General features: G+C 47.1%; 2 protein-coding genes and 1 long non-coding RNA gene across 3 annotated transcripts; 1 reads left to right on the top strand and 2 right to left on the bottom strand.

Moving 5' to 3' along the window:
- Nucleotides 1–3460: 3460 nt before the first annotated feature.
- Nucleotides 3461–15792, top strand: LOC128339577 (maestro heat-like repeat-containing protein family member 1). The gene is made up of 15 exons (XM_053283736.1): nucleotides 3461–3540; nucleotides 3883–4205; nucleotides 4438–4599; nucleotides 4831–4995; nucleotides 5211–5338; nucleotides 6181–6312; nucleotides 6754–6833; nucleotides 7471–7570; nucleotides 8173–8268; nucleotides 9623–9727; nucleotides 12698–12833; nucleotides 13306–13400; nucleotides 13899–14051; nucleotides 14155–14250; nucleotides 15499–15792. Coding segments are annotated over exons 1-15 (1785 nt in total). The 5' UTR covers nucleotides 3461–3538; the 3' UTR covers nucleotides 15511–15792.
- Nucleotides 10441–12208, bottom strand: LOC128339579 (uncharacterized). Its single transcript, XR_008313102.1, has 3 exons — nucleotides 12100–12208; nucleotides 11300–11382; nucleotides 10441–10499 (listed from the first exon to the last, which is right to left on the bottom strand). It is a non-coding gene; the product is annotated as an uncharacterized LOC128339579 (long non-coding RNA).
- A 254-nt stretch (nucleotides 15793–16046) lies between the features above and the next one.
- On the bottom strand, nucleotides 16047–23721 carry LOC128339578 (uncharacterized). The gene is made up of 2 exons (XM_053283737.1): nucleotides 23424–23721; nucleotides 16047–23342 (listed from the first exon to the last, which is right to left on the bottom strand). Exons 1-2 carry the CDS (start codon nucleotides 23719–23721, stop codon nucleotides 22738–22740), a joined length of 903 nt encoding a protein of 300 aa, XP_053139712.1. The 3' UTR covers nucleotides 16047–22737.
- Nucleotides 23722–25708: the final 1987 nt, after the last annotated feature.

Raw genomic sequence — 25708 nt, 5'->3', positions numbered from 1 at the left:
AACAACAAACATATTTATACCCTGCTCGGCTTGCAGCACACTAGCAATAGTAATAGCAATAGCACTTACATTTATATACCGCCCTATAGCTGGAAGCTCTCTAAGCGGTTTACAATGATTTAGCATATTGCCCCCCAACATTCTGGAAGGATGTTGACCTCGGAAGGATGAGTCAACCTTGAGCCCCTGGTCAGGATCGAACTTGTAACCTTCTGGTTACAGGGCGGCAGTTTTACCACTGCGCCACCAGGGGCTCTACTGCTTGGGGCAGCTCATAACTACTTATCTACTGATCTGTTCCCCTAAGACAGTTGTAATTAGGGATGTGCTACATTTTAAAATGACATAGGAACATAGGAAACTGCCATATACTGAATCAGACCATTGGTCTATCTAGCTCAGTATTGTCTTCACAGACTGGCAGTGGCTTCTCCAAGGTTGCAGGCAGGAATCTCTCTCAGTTCTATCTTGGAGAAGCCAGGGAGGGAACTTGAAACCTTCTGCTCTTTCCAGAGCGGCTTCATCCCCCGACGGGAATATCTTGCAGTGCTCACACATCAAGTCTTCCAGCTAAATATATGATGTAGTTTTATGTTGTTTGCCATCTGAAATGACAGAAAAATTAGTGACATGCCATTTTATGTGGTGCTGTTTGAAAAGCTGCTTCACTTTCACCCACAGAACACCACCCTGATCAGAGTGAAAGACCAAATCATGCGTGTGACCTGCAATGTCCGTCGGTCTCGAGACCACCTGAGATAGGCCCATAATCGTCATAGCTGCTATGAACTCCTGAGCCTGGACAAATTGGTCCCGAAATGAACATTGAAGTTGCCCAGCACCACAAGCCTAGGCGACTCCAATACCAAACCCGAATTGAAGTGGATGACATCATTCATTCTTTCATTCATTCATCCGATTTCTATACCGGCCTTCCAAAAATGGCTCAGGGAGGTTTGCACTGAGAAATAACAAACAAATAAGATGGAACCCTGTCCCCGAAGGGCTCACAATCTAAAAAGCAACACAAGATAGACACCAGCAACAGTCACTGGAGGTACTGTGCTGGGGTGAATAGGGCCAGTTACTTTCCCCCTGCTAAATAAAGAGAATCACCACATTAAAATGTGCCTCTTTGCCAAGTTAGCATGGGGATGCCATTTGGATGCCATTTGGAAATCCCTGTGTGTCTCAACAGCTGTAGCAAATTTGGTTCAAAGCGGTTAGGCGGTTCACAAGTTAGCCCACATGTGCCTAAAGGTTTAGGTGTCCGCCATCTTGGATTGGGGGGGATGACATCATCACAGACTATGCCGTTGGGGTGTTCCTATGTGTCCCTACAACTCTACCCAATCTGGTTCATATTGGTCCAGGCGTTGCAAAGTTGATGGGGGGCGGGAACACACGGATGGCCAAACACACGGACGGACACACAGACACAGACACAGAATGCCGGGTGATCTCATAAGCCTACTGGAAAGTAGGCTAAAAAGGTTCTAAACTAGATCCTTAAAATTATAAACCTATAAGTCTCCTGTCAATAACTGGCAATCTGTTGGAGATTCAGCTCCGCATGGCATCAACCTTTTGCACCAGTAACCCTAATGACAACTAGGGCATTGGGAGTAGAGATAGTCAGTCAGGGTCTCCTACTCTTTCCTGATGATCTCTGCCGCTATGACCCCTCAGTTGATTGAATGTACTCAGAAACTTCCTGGGAGTGACTTCCTCCTTCTCCACAGAATGCTTCTAGCTTGCTCGCTCAGCACCATGTTTCTATAGGTCTCTCACTGACCAACATGTAGCCAGAACCTAGACATAGGTTCATTTCATTGTAAGTCATTTCCTCCAACACAAACTCTATGCCATATATCTTAATTAAAAATTAGTTGAGGGGTGAAGTGAATAACATCTTTAGTACTGAACAAACTGCATTCTGAAGGGGCCACTCCACTTTAGATCATGCTACTGAAAGTTTCTGGAATGTAGGGGGTTGCCCACAACCCATATTAGCATGCTGGTGTCTACCTTATTTTCCTGTTTAAATTATGAGCCCTTTGGGGACAGGAAACCATCTTAATTTTTTTTAAAAATTCTGTGTAAACCGCTTTGAGAACTTGTGTTGAAAAGTGGTATATAAGTAGTAGCAGCAGCAGCAGCACAATTGAACTTGCTTGTGTGAGTTGGGGGCTCAAGTACTTTTATTTCAGGCATCCAGCCTGCCTGGAACTGCCGGTGGTAGCAGAGAAAACCCTTCTTGGAGGAATCTGGGGGTGTAAAGGCTTGGAAAGTAACATTTCTCACATTGCTGTTGATGGTGTTTCAGTTGTGTTTATTTTTAGATTGTAGACAGGGAGCCATTTTCTCAATTATTTTGCTATGTAAACTTTTTTGTGCTCAAGTTAATTCTCAACTCTCGGTGGAAAAGGAAAGCTATTACCATGTTACATTCAAAAGAGGGTTGCACAATGCTGCATATAGCTTGAATCTGCTATAAGCAGCACTAATCATATGACCCAGAGGGAAGGCAAAACAAAGCAATGCCATGCAAATAGGTGTTGTGGCCTTGTCAGTCCATTAGCACTACTTTGAAATGCCAACTTAGAATTGTGGGTAGGCCAGTTAGCCAGGGTCGGTGCCAGACTATTTGCGACCCCTCTGAGGTCTGCATTCTGCGCCCCTCTGAGTTCTGCGCCCTAATCGGCTCCCTAGTTGGCCTGATGGTAACACCGGCCCTGCAGTTAGCACTGAGGAGTGACTTTTAATAATTGGACAATCTGGGCAGGAGACCAAAGCTGCCACCAAAAATAAAGAAAGAGGGTTTTCTGATTCCTTCTCATTCTTTTTCTCTAGTCATAAGTCTAAAGTATTTTGGTTATCATGGCTATGGACAGAGGCGCTCTTACCCCTGGACTTCCGGGCTGAAGTCCAGGGCATCCAGTCCCCTTGGGGGTCCCCAAATCCTTTTTAGTCTGTCCCAGGTGGTGTGGTCACGTTAAAAATGTGTGTGAAATAGTGTTTGTGTGTGAGAGAGGAGCCTTCAAAAACCTTTAGGTCTATGCTCCAAAATTCCCTAGGTGCCCCTCTGATTATGGAACCGGTTGTCCAAGAGCCACTGAAAACATATCTAGAAAATCAGAAGTAATTTCAGAGGCTCAACATAGATTAAAAGCCACTCAGAGAAATGTCACAATGGAACTCAGGAGGAACAATGGTCCATTGGGACATGACCTCACTTGTTACACCTCCCCTTTGCTCACTCATCGGTCACATGAGCAGAGGTGCTATCTGGGAGCAGAAGCATATGCTTTTCTCTGCTCTGTTATAGTGTATATTGACATATACAACATATATATAGTTGTATTATATTATTATTATATTACATATATAGTTGTATATATGTTGTATATACAACATATATAGTTGTATATATAGAGAGTATAATATATTGACAAAAAGAGATAGAAAGAAAGCGTGCATACGTGCATCTGTGTTTGTGCTTAGGCTTTCTTTTAGTGAGAGAAACAAAGGGAGCAAGATGTAAGTAGGATTTCATAGAGGTTTCTACTTTCTGATTCTATCATTCTTATTGTGATTACAGGAGAGCCTTGGGGCTTCCTCCTCTCTATCTAAGGCAAGCATCTTTTTAATAGAGGTTGTCCTCAGGGCATGCTCTAATGCTTCAATACACCTGTGTGTGTATCTTCATGAGTCCAGGTGATGGACCATTCATTTGACCCTTTTAAGCAAAGGCTAGTGCCACCTACTGGCTGGACATATTAGAGCAACATTTCCTAACAGGTGGCCCAAGCTCAGTCTAGGGGCAAAGAGCAGGAGGACCCCGCAAGCCCCACCTCTCATCTTCTTTCCACTCGTTTCTAGGCTGCAAAGGCTGCGGACCCTCCTGCGTAACCGGAGGCCCAAGTCTGGTCCACCAGAAGGAAGCAGCAAGAGAAAAAAAGAGGGTGCCACAGTTCCCATGGCTGCTCATCCCAAGAGCTGGCACTTCATTGCCTGCTGCAGAAAACCAAAAGAGCAACAGGAACCTGAGCAGCAGGGGGGGGTTCGCATCAGCACTCCACCAGCCCCTCCCAGAGCAAAATGGTATCATCTCTGCAGGAGGAGGGAGGCTGTCGCTCTCAAGAATGGGAGGGATGCACACAAAGACAGGCAAAGCTCCAGAGGACTTGAAAACCTGTCTGGAGGTAAGGAGATGCTCAGGATTGAGGGGGCAGGGTGGATTTAGGGGTTGAGAATCTTAGAAACTGAGGCCAATAGGTGAGGCTGGGAGGCAAAGCAGGTTCCCAGGTCGCTATACTCTTCCTAAACAAAGAGGGATCCAGTGAGAAGAAACTGGGTCCTTTTTGGAGGAAGGACACAGATGGGTGCATTAATATGTCTGCACATTCTTCATGTTCTTTCCCCCATATTCATCAGTGAGCGGTATGCACTGCTCCCTCGACTCCTCAGACCAGTCCCAGCTGGAGAACCTAGAACTGGTTGAGGAGGTCATGGTGGACCGCTCAACACAGACGGTCTGGGAAGACCAAAGTGAAACTGAGAGGCAAAGCTCCAGAGCAGATTGGAACCAGTCTGGAGGTGAGGAGATGCTCAGGATTTGGGGGGATTTAGGGGTTGGGAATGGAGAATCTTAGAAATTGAGGCCAATAGGTGAGGCTGGGAGGCAAAGCAGGTTCCCAGGTCGCTATACTCTTCCTAAACAAAGAGGGTTCCAGTGAGAAGAAACTGGGTCCTTTTTGGAAGAAGGACACAGATGGGTGCATTAATATGTCTCCACATTCTTCATGTTCTTTCCCCCATATTCATCAGTGAGCAGTATGCACTGCTCCCTCGTCTCAGACCAATCCCAGCTGGAGGACCATAAACTGGATGAGGAGCTAACCGTGGGCAGCCCAAAAGAGCGGGTCTCCAGATGGGAAAACATGGGCTACACGGACAGCCAAAGCTCCAGAGCAGTTTGGAACCAGTCTGGAGGTGAGGAGATGCTCAGGAATTGGGGGGATTTAGGGATTGAGAATCTTAGAAATTGAGGCCAATAGGTGAGGCTGGGAGGCAGAGCAGGTTCCAAGGTTGCTATACTCTTCCTAAACAAAGAGGGTTTCAGTGAGAAGAAACTGGGTCCTTTTTGGAAGAAGGACACAGATGGGTGCATTAATATGTCTGCACATTCTTCCTGTTCTTTCCCCCAGATTCAGTGGTCAGCAGCATGTACTGCTCCCTTTTCTCCTCCAGCTCCTACCAGTCTGAGGTGGAGGACTGCAAAGTGGATGAGGATCTCATGGAAATCATCCACAGGCATATGGAGGACAGAGAGGAGGTACAAAACCCCACATCCCAGGTGCTTCCTCCACAGGTTGCTTCCATGTTCTGGACCTTTACCTTTCCAATTGCTTTTCTGCCATCAGATGGAAGGGAGGGGGGTGGGCACGAACGGTGGTTCCACATGACATGTCATATAGGACTGTCATGGTGATATTCCCTGTGAAAATCAGCAATGCCTCTCCCGACCATCATGATCTTACTGCATGATGAGACTCAGAATTAAGCCCCATTCAGCACCTGCTCCTTTATTTCATTTCTGCCTCCTCAGTCCTCACTCCTTTCTTTCCAAGTGGCTTCTGCAACTTGGGCTGATTCAGAGGCACACAAGTGAACAGGAAACAACTGAGACAAGGGGCAGAAGCCTATTTAAGGATTTCCTTTAAGGGACGGAAGTCCTGGGAAGCCTCCAGAGTGCCGTGCCTGGATATTCTGGCTCTGCCCTTGCATTTTAACTCCCAAATTGCACCACAAAGAGGGTGTGGAAAAAGACAAGAGGGCATCATTGGAATTACTGGAAAGTGCTGGGTTGCCCTGCCCTCCGTGTCATCTGGATCCCCTGAAAACACTGAATGGAGGAAATGTGTGCCTCTGGGGGGAAATGACTGGAGCAGAAGCAGCCACGGAGCCCAGAACAGTTTCCATAGTAGCCTACAGGATCCCACCCCTTTTGATTCCATCCCCTTTTCAGTTCTGCCATCTCTCTGTGCACTAGCAGAATGCTATGCAGGGTGGGAAAGTCCTCAATTCCTCTCTCATTCAGAGCCACCGCGGGATGGGTGCTGGACTCTATCAGAATGTCCTCTCTTACCTAACTGCTTGACTCTCTTGCAACTTCAGAGAGCCAGCAATCAGGATGAGGATGTCCATTTCCTCGCGGTCCTCTGTGCTTGCTGCAAGGCTGCATATAGGAGCGGCCAGGAGACTCTGGATCTCCCCTACACCAAAGGAGAATTGATAAAGGAAATCGTGGTGAGTGAGAAAGAGGACCAGAAATCAAGTGAAAAGATGGAAGTTAAATAAGGGGTGGGACTGGGAGGTCAACACATTTGTGTTACCAATGTAGATTCCGCCTTTTAACACCAAACTTCTCCCAGGGCAGCTCACAAGCTTATCTTGAGAAAGTTCTGTAAAAGAAAGGCTTGCGGATTTGCTAGAGAGTAGGACAATGCAGCCTTTTGGAACAGGACCACTAAGTCCACTTAAAAACAGCCACAAGACTGCAGTGTACTTATAATTCCCACTCAAGGGAGTTAAGTGGTCGATCAAGATATAGACAAGTGCTTTGGAAGGAAGGTTGGAAGGTTGGGTGAGGTTGGAAGGAAAGCTCAAGAGTGGGCTGAAATAACCCCTACTAGGAAGCATCATGAATTGATGCTTCTCTGCTCTGTTTTGGCCCTTGGTCTTTCTCAGGTGGTGATGGAGAAGTCCCCTGTGCAGTCTGGGCCTACCATTCTCCTGCTTTATGCCATGGCTGCCGTCTCCTGCCTCAGGTATCTTTTCTGGGAGAAGGGGGATCTCTCTTCACAATAAGCCAAGAGGACTGGCAAAAGGGGTGCAGTGAAAGGGGCGAGTGAGGGGAGAAAACCTTCAGACCTGCTCAAAAGCCCCAGAGCAGTTCAAATAAAGGGGAGAGACACGGGCAGAAAAGGAAACGGAAATTGCCTATTAAAAAGAAGGGGTCTTCCCTTTGGCCCACAACACTATCAGTACAAGTGGCTGGAAAAAGAACGGGGATGTATTGGCTCTGTGATGGCCCCAGCGGAGTTTTGATTCCTCTGGAAGTTGCTGAAAATAAAATATTTTTTAATGCTGGACATACAGTAATTTGGGCTAAGCCAGAATGCGAAGCCATAATTCGGGAGGGAACAGAGTCGTGTCTGAACTGGCCCGATAGCCTGCAACGACTTTGGGGTAAATCCAGCTGATATGTGGACTCACGCTCTCTATTCTGGAGGATATTCGAACTAAAAGCCATGTGTGTAAAAGCTCCAGGTAGGACTTGGGGGGGAGCAAGGTGTGGCAGCAATTTGCACCTCACCGCAGGCTCCCAAATGCCTTGGGCTGCACCTGAGGATGACAGCCTCTCCCCCACCCTGCATAACTTATCTTTCCCCTCTACCCTGCCAGCAAAATCAAGCCTCCAACTGACCCAGAGCTAGAGTCTGCGATCCTGCGCTTCGCTGTTCGCGGGGTCATAGAGGTGCAAGCAGGACATGTCCACAAACAGGTACATTCTTATGGAATTCATCAAACACACCTCCTGGAGCCATGATTGCTAATTCCCTGAGATACCTTCTATCTTCAGGGGTGCAGTGGGCAAACAAAGCAGAGGAGGTGATTCACGGGTGCTGACACAGTCTCTTTCCACCTCCTTCATTGCATGGCTTGTGGGCCGCTGGTGGCCTCGACTTTCCGGTCCTCACCCCCGGCTGACAAGGCCCATGCTCCCCCATGCCTTCTGCTGTGCCTTCTGAGTAGCAGCGAGAGACGGGAAAGCCAGGAAGGTGCCTGGAGAGCCCCCTCAGTGTGCACACTCCCCGCTCGCCACTGGGTCACATGCTGCTAGGGGTGCGGGCACTGGACCAATCACAGGCCTGTGGCAGAAGGCAGAAGGAGATGTGGAAGTGGCAGCAGAATGGGCGAGTGCCGGCAGCCTCTGCCGCATAACCAGTGAAGGTCAATGGTCTATTTTGTCATCCGGAATCCATGGAATGGCTTTGATGGAAGGCTCTCGCCTTGACTGTGCTGAGCTCCTCTTTGTTGACATGCTGGAGGGCGGGGCCTGGGGGGAGTGCCGCAATTACACACTGGCTCTCTCTTTTCTTTCAGGCTCTGCACAAACTCGCAGCAGACAATCTGGAGCTGATGCTGAGGGGTTTTTTGTCAGAGGCCCCAACCACACAGCATCTCTTGTCCCTCCTGGAGGTAAGAACATTGAAGAGGTGGTGAGGTGGGAAGGAGAGCACGGCAGGGAGAGATGGACACCTGGGCCACATGTAGTCAGCGGGAATGCCCGCCATGCACCACTGTGGCTCTTCTGTGATTGGCAGCCCAACGGAAAAGGCAGGAACATCATGCGCAATCTCATACAACATGCTGTTGAACAGCATCACATATGCTCTACACATCTCTGAATAAAAGCTTGATCAGGAACAGTATCCCCAAATCAAAGAGACGCAGGAGAGAAACAACTGAGCAGACTCACCTGTTCCATCCTAGAGATCTCTGGGAAGCCACTCACTTCCTCTCCTGGACACAAAGGGCTAGACTATACATGCACAGATTCAAGAGGTAAAGCTTCTCCTTGAAAGCACCACTTTAGGGAGCAGGTGGCTGAGCAGATACTTAAATGCTCCCTGTGGCAAATCAATACTGCCCTTGACCCTGGCTCCCCCCAAAAGGATTCTCAACTTGACTCTTAGCCAATATAAGGGCATAGGGGAAGAACTGACACCAGCTCTGTGAAGAAATTCTGCTATACGTGTACACGAGTGGCTGGAGGAATAGTTTCAAATCCAGGCAAAGGGGCATGAGAAAGCTAGATAGGTCCCTCACAGGTGCATCACACAGGCTTCTGACACCTCAGTATGAGCAGTTGACAGATTCCCACAGAAAAACAGAGGGCAGAGGAGGAGAGGTGAGAACAGGAGGAAATCCGACTCCTTCTTTCCAGACCAGAGGCTTCACTGGAGTCCCTGACTAAGTCCATGTGGGAGGCAGTTGTGTGATGAGACACGGGGATAGTCAAGAGTTCATACGGCGTGACAGAGACAAAAGGAACTTAAAAACAGGACTATGACTCCCTGTTTCCTGGAAATAGCCCTGAGAAGCCAAGCATTCCTTTTATACGAAACATACCTGTTTGTTTGTTTGTTTGTTCAATTTCTATACCGCCCTTCCAAAATGGCTCAGGGCGGTTTACACAGAAAAATAATAAATAAATAAGATGGATCCCTGTCCCCAAAGGGCTCACAATCTAAAAAGAAATGTAAGCGAGACACCAACAACAGTCACTGAAGGTACTGTGCTGGGGGTGGATAGGGTCAGTTGCTAAATAAAGTCAGGCTTTTGGTTTATCATTTTAAAGTTTTAGGTTTTAGAGTTTTTAATCTGTGTTCTAAACTCTTTTAATTGGGTTAATATTTTAACAGGGTTTTTTTTAAGATTGTGAACTGTATAGGGACTTGTATCTGGGGTGGTATAGGGCCATGTTAAATACTGTAAATAAATACATGTTAGCTGCATGTAATGAGATTCTGCGGTGCTGTTTCTCTTTCAGCACATCAACATCTGGATCCTCTCCAGGAATGCCCAGGAGAGAGCACGAGCCAGCAAACAGTGCGCCAGCTTGCTCCGCTTTAGTGTCATGATGCCTGATTGTGATGTGAGTATTACCACACACAGGTTGGCATAACTTGGTTTTGAAGGCCAAGAGAGTCCTTGTTTTGGGAGGCAACCATAGCAAGAGAAGCAAGTGGAAATCCTTATTCTCTTCTTGCTTTGTGGAGTGAGTCTGAAGGCTGGACTCCTTGCATCGAAGTGGCCTGAAGACTTGTCCCAGTCTCTGGAGCTGTTTCCTTTTGAGCTCACATTTGTCCCTTCGATTTGAGGGCAACAGAGGGAAAGCCAAGAATCAAAGTGGGGAAGTGAGATTGGCCTTGTCTGCACCTTCCTCTGGTCTCCGAAGACCAGAGATGCATTTCATGGAGCTCTGAAACCAGGCACAGTTCTAGCTCAGGATAGCGGGACTCTGTGTACTAAATTCAAAGCTAATCAGTCACTTGGCTGATTTTTAATTTTTTTTCTTTTCCTGACAGGGAGGGCATTTCACTTTTTTCTTTTTTATTTTCCCCGTTGATCTTGCACAAGACTGCAATCAGCCACCAGGTGGCAGCCTTGTGCAAGAGCAACAGGGAAAGCACCCTCCCTGTCTAAAAAATTATTAAAAATCAAACCATTCTCTCAAGGGCTTCAAATTTAATACACAGAATCCTGCTATCATGTGCTACAACAGAGCTTGGTTTAAGAGCTCCATGGGCACAGGAAACAAGTCTGCCCAGAGTGCTATCATGTCAGCAAAGACTTGGCAAAGCCACCCCTCCATCTCATCTTGATCCACTTTATCCGTGGGGTCTCTCCACACATCAGCATCGTATCTGCAGAATGACAGAGTATCCCAGGAAAACATTTTAGGAAGTGCAACTCTTTTTGGATGCAGATACTCTGAATTAAGCTCCATTTGTAAAAATAAAACCTGTATAATTCCGCTTGCTAGGTGAACAGTACCTTGCTGACATAGTAATGAATTTGGTCTAAATCCCACCCTCATAGGAATGCACCCCAAGCCCCATGTGGAAAAGCTCCAGGAGGGGGCAGGCAGAGTAAGAGAGAGGTGATAGTTAAAAATCAGTTGGATGACAATTGGTCAGACAATGAAGAGGGAGAAGCTAAGCTGGAGGCTTGGGTCAAGGGAGGAGTAGTGAACAGGAGGGACTTTTCTGGAGAAGAGAGAAGTCAGGCTTAAGGAGAGGCAGAGGATAAATCCAGAGAGGCGGAGGGTAGATCTGAACGTCCTGAGAGGGGAGGCACATCAGGAAGAAAGCGATCAGGTTAGGCACCTAACCCCTATGTGGAGAGGAGGAAAAGTAAGAAAGAAACTTAACTCAGAACATTTCTGTAAGCTGTAAGTTATAAGAATTTTAACATCATTCTGAAACCACTATGCTTATGTATATCTGAAACTTTGTTGTAACCATCACGCTTAGATTCCCCCCCCAAAAAAACCCCAATAAAACTTGTTACTTAGGTATGTTTTATTTCCTCTCCCTCAACACCAGCAGAAGGACTATGCTATCACACAAACAAGATGGGGGGAAAGTGAGAGTTGGTCTCAGATCCTTTCTAATGAGGTCTGAGTGGTGGTAGCAAAGTTACTCTTGGCAGCAACGTTACTCACAGGCCTCTTATCCTTTCATCTCAGAGCTAAATGGGCTTCTTTCAGCCTGACGTGTGGCAGAGTTTGCTCTTCTGGCAACATACCTGTAGGTCAAGGGCGTAGCAAGGTTGGAGTGGGCCCAGAGACGAGATTTTAAAAAGCCCCCCCCCTCAAAGTCCAGGGCCTCCACACACCCCAGGCCCCCAAGGATTTAAGTCTGATATTTCAAAATATGTATGCAGCCTAGAAATACATTTCACTGAAGACACACACACACACTTCACAATAGATAGTGATATACATTGAGTACTATATATTTGTGCTACTTTTAATGCCCAGAACACACTAGAAACACTAATGATTAAAATGGGCCCCTTGCTGCAGATTAGCAAAGGAGACTTTCAACCATGCAGGGTGAGCCTATGTCTGTTTTCTCAGAATTCTGAATAAATTCAGTCAAGTTTGATTGCAGGAGGTTTTTCACAGGAGGCTTTTAAAGCCCTTTTACACACTTCTCCTCTGGAATGGAGGTGCTGCATTCACATGCTGGCCAGATTGACCCTGAAGTCCCTGCGAGTTACTGGGGAGCAGTTCACACATAAGAAAAATAAAATAAAAGAAAAGCACCACACATGCTTCACAGTTCTCACTCAGACCTTCTGGGTTGCAAAACAAGCCAGCAAATATTCCAAGCGGTTTTAAATTAAATATTCAGAGACGTCTCAGTCTCTCCCCGTCCACATCAAAGCCCTTTGGCAAGCAGATCCCTATATCTGGGCGGGGGGGGGGGGGGTGACCACAAAAAGGAGTCCACCTTCTACCTGGCAAATGCTGGGCTGGGCAGAGGGTCTGCTGCAGAGAGCTGTGGGGGCCACTCTGCCTGCCTGCCTGCCTCCTTCCTTCCTTGCTTGGGGCCTCCCTTTAAGCCAACTCCAGTTCAGGCTTCACTGAGGCCTACACGGGGGCCTCCCTGGAAGTCCCACCCACCCGCCCATCAGCTGAGAGGCGCCCGGGAGAAAAGGAGCTCTTGGCAGCTGGCCTGCTGCTTGGATGGCCCCCCAGGAGGACAAGCAGGAGAGAGGCAAGCAGGGCAACTGGCTGAGGGGCCTGGGGGCTGGGCAGGGGGCAGTGGGGAGTCCTGTGAGGTATCCCTGGTTGGGCCCCCAGGCAACCGCCTCCCCTTGCCTAATGGTAGTTACGCCCCTGCTGTAGGTATCCAGTTCATCCTGTCACCAACCCCTTGCCAAGACAGAGAGGAAAATGCACCCTCTTGGAGGGGCCTGCTTGTCTATTCACGTTAGGAAGGGAAGAGATGACTGGTCTACCCAACCCAGGAATATCCATTGCCCATGAAAGAAGGGGAAGGGCTGACAAAGCAATGTGGATGACAGAGATCCCTCTCATTTTCCTTCCTGCTAGAACTCTGCAGAACTCCCCAGTTTGGGCCACCATGTGGCCAAACTTGGAATCTGCATAATGGATTGCAGGAAGGATGTCAGCCGAAACGCCAGGGAGGGAATCTACCGGCTCCTAGAAGTACTTCTCCACCACAAAGGTAAGGAAGCTGGTGAGACCAACACTGCTTTCTCGATTATTATGTGTTCTATAACAAATGCCTTAGTTTCAAATACCAGTAAATAAGATTATAGCCCCTGGTCTTTTGTCTTGGTCCATTTATATCCACTGATTTCAGCCGAGTCCTTCAATAAGGGTGTGTCCTCCACAAAGATGACTCTGCTAGTGAGTGACCAGCAGCTGATTCAGCTGGATTTCCTCATCTCCCCTTCTCCACTAGACCCCATCCTATAAGCAAACATGGAGACAATGAGTATACAGGCCCTCTCGTAAACCAGACTCGAACCTCTTATTTCTCAAGTCTGGCTTTGGACCACTGCTGCAGTGAGCCATGGCGGGGTTCAGGCAATTCCTCTTGGGGGGGGATCCGGAAAGACTCCCAGCCATTCTGTCAGAAACCCCCTATGTCATCAGGATGTATAAATATTTAGCCCCTGATGTTTCCTTCTCAGGCCAGAGCAGCAGAGAAGCTGGGGAGCTGTGGAGCCGGAGATGGCAGGAGGAGGAAAGAATTCTGGCCTATCTGAACACCGCCAGAGTTGGGGAGGTAAGAAGATCCCTCTGTGTGGCTCCCTTGGGGGCCAGAATGGCCCATTGTCCCCCTTTTTGGCAGTGTGAGAATGGGCAGAAGCGTCCTTATCACTTTCTGCATTCAAGAAGTGCCAGAATCAGCATTAGGACATCTTGACACAGACCTCTCCAGAGACACAGTGGGCTAAATAACTGCAGTGCATGTTAGTTCATGGAAATGCAACTTTCAACCTGCTGTAGTGGCATGACACCTTGATAAGATAATGATGATTGCTTTGGTTTGGAATATCTACATCTATCAATGCACATGGTCCTTTACTGAGTAGCCTGAGCAGAAGAGCAGGTCCTTCCCCAAGCACCTTGCCATCTCAGTTCTGACTGTGGAGGAGATCAAAGAAGGAAGGAATGAAGAGGGAAAATAGGAGAAGCAGTGCTTATGAGCTGAATGCATGTGAATCAAGTTGCACATCTTTGGGCTTCAGGGGAATTAATTGAGGCTGATTCTTGATTTTAGGTTTTCAGGGAGATCTTTAATAAAGATCAGGAAAGATCCTTCCTGAGGACCACGATTTGGGCCATTAATCATCCCCTCCACAGGGTTAAGGAGGCTGGACTGATCCTGCTGTACTCCCTCCTGGGCAAGGCCGATGCACTGATGGGGTATGAGGTGAGCCACTGGTTAAGCTGCATGGCAGTGGGGGTGGGAGGTGGCATGTAATCAAAAAGGGCCTATGATTCTGGTGGGTTGGGCATTTTCCCCATCTCCCCAGGAGGAGGAAATCCGGAGGAAAATCTGGCGTCGTCTCCGCCAAATCAAAGAAAGCAAAGGGCTGCCTGAAGAAATCGAAGGTATCTTAAAAACCAAGGTAATCTCTATTTCCAAGGAATTGGGGAGGGTAAAACCACATCCCTGGAGTCACAGTGCAGGTAGAAGTCCTTTCCCCCACCCAAAGCCATCCCCTGTACCATAGCTGGTCTCAGGCGTTAAAGGTCCCAAACATATTGATGTAATGTGTGTGACCTGGACTTCCGAAGGGATCATGACTTGATTAGTCAGGAAACCTTATGCAAGTTCTTGCATTAAGTCAATCCTTTTCAGGCCACATGCACATGTGCAGTGCATCCTGGGAAGATGGAACTTTTGGGAGAGAAATTCCTATAGTTCCTTGCTTTTTCAGGTGCTACAGGCTCAAGGCAACATCCAAGGACCTCAAATCTAAATCTAGTAGTCCTATTATGAATGTAACCCTCCCAGCCACCCTCTCCTCCTGCTGCCAGGACCCAGAAATTCAATGTGGACCTAATGCAGAATTCGGGCGAAATTTCTGAATGTGGATGCTTATCTAGAAAATGAATCCACTAACGTGGGATTTTTTTCAGAGCCAGTTTTGAGTGGCCCACCTAACTTCCATGGCACTTAATAAAAGCTACGGCTATGACTTGCTTTCTAGCTGCATCTTTTATATGCTGTGGCCTCAAATGATTACTACCACAGTATTATTCTAGAAAAAATACCAGCAGTGACATAGGTCCAACAGGGTTCTTTCCAGGGGCATAGCAAAGTTGGAGTGGGCGCAGAGACAAGATTTTAAAATGGGCCCTCCCTCACTGAAGTAGAATATATATAATATATATCCTATGTGTCACAATAGAACATCATTCTAAGTTATTTTTACAGGGTTTGTAAATTGTGGATGATGCAAGTCTTTTAATGGTACTAGAGAAAGACATGCTGTTCTGGTAGCTCCAGGTCTTAACACTCACATCAATTTCGGAGGATGATTACAACTGAAGGAAGCCCGGGTGGGTGTGTGGCTGGGGGAGTCAGTCATGTGACTAGCCTCTGGGGGGGCCTCCATGGTAGTGGGCTCCCAGACAACTGTCTCCCCTTGCCCTATTATAGTTACGCCCCGGGTTCTTTCTGTCAAAGAACCCCCTGCTTTGGAAGCAGACAGTACTATTTGCTTTGAGAGCCTGAATGCTAACACCAGCTCCACATACAACTCCTCCACTTAGTACATTAGGAGTTCTACAGCGATTCCCATCCCTAATACTTTCCTTAGTCAAATGGTGCTGGCATCATTATATTTTTCCTTCTCTTCTCTCCCATTCAGGTGACTTACTGATGGACCTTGGAGTTGTAGCTAAGCCGACTAACCTCCCATGACACCTTCTTCCTTGTGGGGCAATAGTTATGGAAATGTCTGCTGATTTGCTTTGCTGTACTTATTATACTGATTTCCTTAGGATGCTGTATTCAGTGTGTACCTGGTCTGATTGCTATGTGTAAACCTAAACTTAAATTTTGGCCTAACAAAAGGGCCAACGGTAATGTAGCTCAATTCATTGCTTTGCAATATCTTGAGATGCATGTTCATGAGGCTTAATAAAGGTTCGCTCTCTAGTGATCACTTGATTTCTTGACCTCAGGGGGGGATTCTGATATCGGTATTAATAGGTAGATATTCTGTTATTGTCTATTGGCCTGGGTTGACGTGTTTGCCTTCTTAAACTCTTTAACACAGAGCCTGAAACCTCTGCCATGACCTGGTTCTTTAATCAGCACGTAGAGGGCATCTGGCTCGGTGGTGTCAGCATTCTCGCACATTCCTATTGGGCTCGTCGTGGGTCCGCTTTTAGCCAATCAAACAGACTCAAGGGAATCAATCAAAGGCTTTATTGCATCGCGATAGCAAGGTAGACAATGGAGCTCACGCATCACATTGAATACCCAGAGCACAGTTAGAAATACACTTTTATACATCCCACAAAATGTGAAGTTCCCGGCCCCCAATACACATCCCAAACCGATGACCTAATCCTTTCTAATACGCATGCGTAACTTAACACTACTGTGCATCAGGTGATCTTCTCTCTCCTGGGAACCAAGCGCCTGTTTCATTAGCATTTCAATTGCTACTATAATTGTTACTTTGCTTAGCTAGAGAGAGAGGTAATGACGACTATTGTTAAAGACAATGTTGCAGAGAATGTCCCTGGGCTGAGCAGCTGAGGTTACTCTAAGTTAGAGCTTTTTAGCTTTCTAAGCAAAAAGGAATTTCTTTGGTTTACTGAGCAAAATGGAGTTGCTTTGGCTTACTAAAACACATCAATTCCCCCCTTGAAATAATGCATCACCCTGGATCTTCAGGGTGCTTCAGGATGCTCTCATCAATGCTTGTAAGGGTACGGATGTGTATTTAGGTCCCAAACTGTGGTGGGGTCTAAAAGCTTTCATAAACATTTGGATTAAAGTTGGAATGCATTGCAAGCAACAACATGTGATTATCAATAAAAGACAAATACATACTATGATTATGATTATCTTCTGTACCCACAGTCCCCAATTGGGTAACCAAGAAGTGAGCCATGCCCATATATCCATAGGGTTTTCCTTTCCCATGTTATGCCATATTTGATCTTTAAGATTTTGAACATGATCAGCAATGGATCCAGTCTCATTGACATAAAAACAGCAGACTTCACCTAGGACTGCGCAAGCTCCGCCTTCTTGAGCTGTGAGAATATCTAAAGTTCTACGATTCTGCATAACTACTTCTCCTAATGAATTTATCTCTGTGCCCATATCAGTTAAGGCTAACAGTGTCTGGTTAAATGAGAGTTCGATTTGTCTGGAAATATTAATGATAGCTTTTTCTAGTTGATTGACTCCTAATCTAGGTAGTATAGTCCTTGCCCATTGATGGAACTTAGTGTTTCATGTAGCTAAGGGGTTTGGAACATAATTGATTTTGGCATATCTTCGTGTTCTATGTAACAAGCTTCCAAGATTAAGAACTTGTGGTGCATTAAGTGTAGGTTTCACATAAATGGTAGGTGCTAAATGGGCTGGTGCACATCTGCCTGTCCATCCTGGGGGTAATGCACGATAGGCTCTGTTCCCACAGACCCAATAAAGGCCTGCTGGTAAGGCAACAATTAAGTTGTTTCCTGAACGTGGTAGATTGACATCATGGCTACACAAATCCACAATGTCTTTACCTGTGTGGCCCAAAAATTGCTTCCATGTTTTTGATACTCCCTCTGGAAAAGCACATGCAATTGTTACCCAGATGTCATACCAAGGCGTGTGCGTGTTAAAACTGGAGCCTTCACAAACATGATCAGTCTGGTTTGCCTGTTGACAAAGGCCAAAACCTTTTGTAAGATATATGGAAGAATGATAAAGCTTCAGGGCCTTTGAAACAGTGATCCACTCTGAGTTTGTGAAGTTAAGAAAAAGAAATTCTCTAAGAGAAGTAGGTATTGCTAAATCAAAAGGAATATGAAAACATTCTAGTTTGTTCTCTCTGTGTTGAGAGAACCATGTTCTGTCCGTGCTGTTAAAGGACACTCTGTGTGTACAGCTGTGGTAGGGATTCACTCCCAAAAACTTCGCTGTACCATTTCTATTTTCAGTGCAGATAGGATGCAAGCCGTGGCTTGAAAGCTTAATATCCGGGATACCAAGGGCATTCCTGTTGAGAGTTTCCCGTTGAATGTAACCATAGCGATTAAAGCTAATACTTTCCCCTTGGAAGTGAATTGTTTCGCTGTGTTTTCCCCAAGACCAATATGTAGTGTAATTTGAAAAATAATGGGGCTGTTCTGTGGTTTGTGGATAAGTAATCCACCAGCCAAGTGTGACTGGAATGGCCACTACATTTAAAATATCCCCTTCTGTGCTTGCCATGTGACTGCATAGCCAGCAGTCATTTAAGTTGGCAATGTCAGCTAAAGTCTGTAAAAGTGGAGCATGTGGGTGTTGAATTGACCATGTACACAAGAAATAACATGACAAACACCAAAAGAGATACATCCTCCCTTAGTACAGGAAAAATTAAAAGAAGAGGAGAAAAAATATTGTTCTTTGCAGGAAAAATATTTGAGAAAATTAAAAGTGTCCTTCATCCATTGCTTCCCACACTGCCAGAGTATCTTCAAGGGAAAGAGGCTCTGGTGGGAGTTTTGGTGGTGGCTGTTTGCATAAAGTGAGTCTCAGGTCTCCATGCTTGGTCACCGCCCAGTTGTTGTTGTCTTCTGGTTCCTCTGCTGGGATAGGCGCGAATCTCACTCGGGTATGATGGGTCCAAGTCCTTGATCCAGAGAGACGAACTGCAGTTTGGGTCACTAGGAGCACTGTAAACAGGCCCGTCCACCGTGGCTCGAGGTTAGGCTTCTGCCATTTCTCAAGGTACACCTGATCGCCTGGCTGGAAAGGGTGTTGTGGTCCCTCTAGTGGCGGCCGTTGTGTTGCCTGTAAATGAGAAGAAAGAGAAGACGAGGCAGCCGCAATGCCAACTACATGTTGTTTCAGCAATTCTTCTCCCCTGACATGTAAGTCAGATACATCAGCAGATAGAGGATTTAGAGAACACACTCTCCCATACAGAGCTTCAAATGGTGAGAGCCCACTACGCCCCCTCGGTGTGATGCACATGCGAAAAAGGGCCAGAGGCAAGGCGTCTGGCCATTTCAGCGATAGTTCTTGACATATCTTCCTCAGGTGTGTCTTCAAGATCCAATTTGAGGCCTCTACTCTCCCGGAGGACGTGGGGTGCCAGGCCATATGTAGGTGGTAGCTAATTCCTAAGGCTGTGGCCACCTCCTGCATGACTGTAGAGGTAAAATATGGCCCTTGGTCCGAATCCAAATGCCTAGGAAGTGAAAATCTTGGTATAATGTCTTGTAGAAGTCTCTTGGTGACTTCCTTTGTCTTGTTTGTCTTACAAGCAAATCCCTCTGACCGCCCAGTGAAATTGTCAATAAACAATAATAGATATTTCTACATTCCAGCTCTAGGCATGTCAGTGAAGTCTAATTGCCAAGAGTCACCTGGGGCTGTTCCTGTTCTGAGCAGACCGCGTGGTCTTGCTCTCCTTGGTGGAGCTGGATTGTTCTTAATGCAAACCACACATGCGTTGACAGTGGTGGTTACCATTGCTCTTAACTGAGGGTGATAAAAATATGTGACCAAGAGCTCATATAGTCTGTCCCTTCCCAAGTGTGTAGTCAGATGGGCTTGCTTAACTAAGGCCATGGTGGTGCCATATGAAAAGAACTGTTGGCCTGAAGTATGGACAGCTCCATTCTCAGTTTGAGTCCATTCAGGGTTTTGCAAAAGGTTATTTAAAGTAGACACGTCCTCTCCTGTCATTGGGAAAGGGTGATCTTGAGGCTGAAGTAAGGGGAAAGCTGGAATAAGTGGTAACATGGTTACTGTGGGTGGGGGTGGCAGCAGAGCTGCTGTTTTGGCTGTGTGATCTGCTCTGGTATTGCCTTGGGCAATCTCAGTGTCCTTTCTCTGATGCCCTGGACAATGCATAACTGCAACCTTGCTTGGTAAAAGTATAGCATCTAGAAGTCCCAAAATCTGGCCACCATGCTTTATTGGTGACCCATCAGTGGTAATTAACCCTCTCTCCCGCCAGATGGTGGTGTGCGCATGTACTACCGAGAAGGAATATTTTGAATCAGTGAAGATATTGACCTTCTGGTCCTGGGCTAACTGCAAAGCTCTAGTCAAGGCGATCAGTTCTGCCAACTGAGCTGAGGTCCCAGGGGGTAATGAGTTAGCTTCCACTGTAGCATGTATGGTAACCACAGCGTAGCCAGCCCTCCTGACCCCATTGTCCATAAAACTGCTCCCATCTGTATAAAATGTGAGATCTGCATCTGATAGTGGAATATCAGTCAGGTCTGGCCTGGCTGAGCAATGATAGTCCAGAAACTGCTGACAATCATGCAAAGGAAGGTCTTGTTCTGACATGTTTTGCAGTAAAAGGGTAGCTGGATTTAATGCAGTGCAGTGATGAATGGAAAGTTCTGGAGACTTGATAAAAATAGCTTGGTACTTAGCCATGCGTGCAGGTGTCAGCCATTGGCTTGCTCTGTTCTCCAACAATGTAAGAACTGAGTGTGGAACATACAGTTTAGTCTGGGAACCTAGGGTGAATTTCAAAGCTTCTTCCCAAATGACAGCTGCTGCGGCCAGGGCCCTCAAGCAAGGAGGCCAACCTTGGGCCACGCCATCAAGTTTGGAAGAAAAATATGCAATTGGGCGATGATCCTTGCCCAGGGTTTGTGTAAGTATCCCAGATGCTGTTCCCTGACTCTCAGAAGCAAATAAGTAGAAAACTTTGTTGTAGTCTGGCAGTCCAAGTGCTGGAGCACTCGCAAGAGCTGCCTTTATCTTCATGAAAGCAGACGGGCAGTCTGCTGACCATGTAAAGCTGTCATTTTCTCCTCCAGAAAGTGCATCATACAGAGGTTGGGCTAAAGCTGCAAACCCATGAATCCATTGGCGGCAAAAATTAGCTATTCCAATAAAGGAACATAACTGGCGGCGATTGGAGGGTGGGGCTATTCTGCAAATGGCCTCTTTTCGCTCTGGCAAAAGAGACTTCTGTCCTTGGCTGAGTAAGAGTCCCATGTACTTAACCTGTGGCAAGGCCACCTGTGCTTTAGCTTTTGATGGATGGAAGCCTGCATCCGCTAGATGGAGCAAAAGTGAAGTGGTAAGGATCAAATTGAGCTCCTTTGTGGTTGTAGCTAGGAACAAATCGTCTAGAAACTGCAGCAACACAAAATCTTTTCCCTCCTCGCCCTCAGGGGGTGTCCACCTGCCCAATTCCTCCCTCAACGCACCGCTAAATAAGTGAGGAGCCGAATTAAAGCCCTGAGGGAGCCTAGACCATTGGAGCCTGACTTTTACATGCGTTATCGGGTCGTGCCTTTCTAATGCAAATATTGGTTTTTATTCTGGCGCTAAAGGTATGCAAAAAAAAAAAAAAAAAGCATCCTTCAAGTCCAGAACAGTAAAAGTAGTCATTTGTGGTGGCACAGCTGTCATTAAAGTGTGTGGATTTGGCAAAATTGTGTGTAGGGGTTCCACACAGGCATTTACTGCCCTTAGGTCTTGTACCAGGCGCCATCTACCGTCTGATTTTGGAATTGCAATGATTGGGGAATTCCAGGCACTTTGGCTAGGAACTAAGATTCCATTGGCTATAAAGGCATCAACAATTGGTTTTAATCCTTCTGCGCCTCCCTTCCTTAAGGGATACTGTGGTATTGCAACAGGCTGGGTGTTTGGTTTCAATCGGATTGTCACTGGTTGGGCATACTTTGCTTTGCCTGGCACTCCCTCCTTGGCCCACACTGTCTCTGGTACTTGTAAATCAATTAATGGTGCAAGCATGGGTGGAAAAAGACCCATCACTCTAGCTTGAACTGCCCAGGTTTCTGAATCAGGAATTTCCATAATGATTTGGTCCGGGGTGAAAGATAAGGTTGCCCGCATGGCACACAATAAATCTCTGCCCAATAAATTCACAGGGCACTGAGGCATGTGCAGGAAGGAATGTTGTCCTTGCGACCATGCGCACTCAAAGGGTATGGCTTCCAAAAAGTGATGTTTTGCTGAAGCACCCGTGGCTCCTTCCACAAAGGTGGAACGGCTGCTTGGGGTAGCCCCTTTTGGAGTGATTAAGACTGAATGAGTGGCACCAGAATCTACTAACATTGAAACAGTCTGAGCATTCGCTCCAGAGCCCACTTTGCAGGCCACCAGGGGTTCTGTGAGTGAAAGTGTTCGGCAAGTAGCCAATACAGCTGTTTCCTCCGGCCTGTCCTATCTGGAGCTCCTTTGTTGAAAGGTGCCCTGGGGACTAGGCTGGTAGTGCTGTTGCTGGCTGTGCTGTTGGGATTGGAACTGTTGGAATTGCTGTGGTTGTTGAAAATGCTGCTGCGGCTGTGGCTGAAAATGCTGCTGCTGGGACTGTGGCTGAAAATACTGAGGCTGAACAGCAGAGGCTGTCTGCCAATAGGGCATTTGCTGCATTTGCTGTGGAAATGGCACTGACTGCGGCCCTTGAAACCGGGTCGGACAGTTCCGGACCCAATGGTTTGGGTTTCCGCAATGGTAACAATATGGAGATCCCTGTCAAGGGGATGCTCTTCCCGGCCCCTGCTGGGCCCCGCTTCATCTACCAGCATATAAGATATGTGGTTTACTCCCTCCAGTTTTCTCTCTCTCTCTCTCTTTCTCCTTCTCTGACTCCTTCTTCTCCTTTTCCTTCTCCCTTTCCTCTTCCTTCTCTTTTTCCTTCTCCCTCTCTGACTCTGGGTCTGGGTTCGCTCTCTGTGTATAGACGCGGTAGGCTGCTTCCACTAAAGAGTCGAGGGCCATGGTTAAAGGTGCATCTAACTTATTCAGCCTTTTTCTAATGTCCTGGGCACTCTGAGCTAAAAATGCTGCTCTCAAAATATGTTCTGCTTCTGGAGATTTAACGTCCAGGGACGTGAACTGGCAAAGGCATTTTTCAAGCCTTTCCAGAAAGTCTCCTGGCGATTCATTTGGACCCTGAAAGGTTTGTATTTCTAGGCACACAAGTGTTGAGAGCCTCTAGAAAGAGCTGGCGAAAAGTGTCCAAAGCGGCACTCCCAGCATCAGTATTTGGATCCCAGTTAAGATCCTGCAAAGGATATAGATCTGCTGCTGTGGCTACTGGTGTCTGACGGGCGCCCATGTTGGCGGCCAACTGGGTAGCTTTTTGCAAAAGGAGGCGTCGTTCCTCCGCTGTAAGCAAGGAACCGGCCATTTGCTGGACATCGGCCCATATAGGTTTGTGAGTAGCAAACACAGACTCAAAGAGACTAGAGCAGGCTACCAGGTCTTCTCTAAGTGATTTGGTTTGCAACTTCCAGTTCATTAAATCTGCAGATGAAAAGGGAACATGGACTAATGTTCGTTCCCCTGTGGCAGTTAAAGTCTCCCTCAATGGAGCCAAAATTGGGACCCTGCTGCTGCTTTTACTCCTAGTATGCCAGGCAACGGGGCTGGTTTTGGGGTTTGTAAGGGAGACGGTACCGCTGTTACTAGGCACAATAGCTAAATCCAAGGCTTCCAAATCTTTCCTTAAACGCTGCAATGGTGTTGTTCCCAAGTCAACCAAACCTATGCCTGCCCCCGTTCCCAAGGATGTCAAAGGTGTAGGAGGTGACCCCAATGTATCTCCCCCCTCTAAGTCAACCAAACCTATGCCCGCCCCCCTTCCTGGAGAGGGTGCTCTCTGTACATCAGGCACATTGGGAATTGGATGCAACTGAGGCTGGGGAATAACCTGAGGTTGTGGTGGGGGTGGAGATGGGTAAATAGGTTGAACCCAATCATCTTCTGGATATTCATAGGGCCTGGGAAAGGGTGGAGGAGGGGTGGGAGCGGAAGGAATGAGGGGAGTGGAAGGGCAAGACTGCAAGGGAAATAGTCCAGAAGAATTCCCTGCGGGCATTAGCCCACAGTTTATAGCTAACAGAGGTCTGCACCATAATTCCATGAATGGCTGAGCATAGCGGTGTTCTTCATATTTTCCCGTTTTTGAGCAATATATCAATAATTCCAAAATTAAAGATTGATAACACTTCCTGTAGATGGCCACCAGGTGGCGCCATCGCCAAGCGGATAACTTGGCCACACTTCTATACAAAGACACTTCAAAACTTTCTTTTTGAGAGCATTTTTCTCCCCTGTGAGAATTTCCCAATTCTTCAACACACACTCCAAAGGCATGCAGGAAATCCTTTCAGATTTGGTGTACTTGCTATTTCTGCTCCCCATGGCCCCTCCCTAGTCTGCCTGTGCTTGGGCCGTTTATTTTTGACTCAGCCGCCCCTCCCTTGGGCTTTTGGCTTGAGTCGCCCCTTTTCTCTCGGGCAGCCCTTCTTCGGCTGTGAGGTTTCCTTTCCCCCTGCTCGAGCTAAAAGTCCCCCTTGTGCCCCCCTTTGGGCTGGGGTACTCACCAAAGACGTCCCTGGATTTCACTCTCCACCCAGACTCCCATTCACTCCTGCCTCGATTCCCAGATGTAGCGTGTAGTAACGACTGGCACGTCCCGGGGCCACGAGAATCCTCCGCAGACAAAGGCTGTGGTGTGCGCTGGCCCTCACTGTCCCGTGGCGGGTCAGATCGTCCACCCAGGTCACATCCGACACTCACGGCACCAAATTGATGTGAATTCAGTTCGTCCTTGGGTCCGCCTTTTCGCCAATCAAACAGACTCAGTGGGAATCAATTAGAGGCGTTTTATTGCATCGCGATAGCAAGGTAGACAATGGAGCTCACGCATGACATTGAATACCCAGAGCACAGTTAGAAATACACTTTTATACATCCCACAAAATGAACGCTGAGAAGTTCCCGGCCCCCAATACACATCCCAAACCGATGACCTAATCCTTTCTAATACGCATGCGTAACTTAACACTACTGTGCATCAGGTGATCTTCTCTCTCCTGGGAACCAAGCGCCTGTTTCATTAGCATTTCAATTGCTACTATCATTGTTACTTTGCTTAGCTAGAGAGAGAGGTAATGATGACTATTGTTAAAGACAATGTTGCAGAGAATGTCCCTGGGCTGAGCAGCTGAGGTTACTCTAAGTTAGAGCTTTTTAGCTTTCTAAGCAAAAAGGAATTTCTTTGGTTTACTAAGCAAAATGGAGTTGCTTTGGTTTACTAAAACACATCACTTTCACACTCCCATATATTCTTTTTTATCTGGAAATCTTCACAAATGTAAAATTGCATGTATCAATTGGCTGGTCGCGCAGCAGGTGAAACCGCCCTGAGCCATTTTGGAAGCCATTTTATACAAATCAAAATAAATAATAACAACTCGGTTGGCGGATATCACTATGTAGACCACAGTTTCTCAAGCGCCGGTCCCCGGACCGCTGCCGGTCCCCAGGGGGTTGAGTGCCGGTCCGTGCAAGTCCTTTCACACCCCCTCCTTTTCAAGCATGCCAGTCCTTTAACACCCTGGAGATGAGCTCCCTGGAGCTCATCTTTAACCAGGCAGCCTTCGCTGCAGGGCTCTGTCTTCCTCCGGAGTCCCAGACAGCCTTTTCTCACTCCCAGCTAATCTCCAGTCTCTTTGATGAGAGGAGATAGCGAGAGCGAGTGACATCACTGGTATGCAGCCGCCTGTGAAACACACACGAGGCAGGTAGCAGGGCGAGTGAGAGGGAGGGCTTGGCTTGGCTGGAGTGCTGCATGCCTAAACTCTGTTCTGAACTACTACAGAGGAGGAACAGAGGAAGGCAGGCAGGCAAAAGATAAGAAAACAAACAAAAGTAAGCAACAGTGCTGATCAAATGAAAAAAGAAGGGAAAGATAAGAAGAATGAAAGGGGTGGGGGTGAGGGGCGGGCTGATCATGTACTGACGCAACAAAAGGGGATGGAGATCAAATAAAATGGGATTTTTAAAAGCAAGCATACAGGAGAGAACAAGTACAATCTGTGTGAACTGAGAAATAAAATGTGGGG

This window comes from Hemicordylus capensis, chromosome 1 (genome assembly GCF_027244095.1).
Source record: "Hemicordylus capensis ecotype Gifberg chromosome 1, rHemCap1.1.pri, whole genome shotgun sequence".
Taxonomy (NCBI): domain Eukaryota; kingdom Metazoa; phylum Chordata; class Lepidosauria; order Squamata; family Cordylidae; genus Hemicordylus; species Hemicordylus capensis.
The sequence above is the reverse complement of the archived record's forward strand: the minus strand, read 5'-3'. Positions and strand labels throughout refer to the sequence as shown.

Bases quoted from the DNA above. Each gene is read 5' to 3' on its own strand.
- LOC128339577 (XM_053283736.1), top strand. The intron at 6,313-6,753 runs GTGAGTGAGAAA...GGTCTTTCTCAG, and splicing joins AATTGATAAAGGAAATCGTG to GTGGTGATGGAGAAGTCCCC. The intron at 14,052-14,154 runs GTGAGCCACTGG...CCATCTCCCCAG, and splicing joins ATGCACTGATGGGGTATGAG to GAGGAGGAAATCCGGAGGAA.
- LOC128339578 (XM_053283737.1), bottom strand. From the start codon at position 23,721: ATGGAATTATGGTGCAGACCTCTGTTAGCTATAAACTGTGGGCTAATG. The intron at 23,343-23,423 runs GTTTGGTTGACT...GGGCAGGCATAG, and splicing joins AGGAAGGGGGGCGGGCATAG to GTTTGGTTGACTTGGGAACA.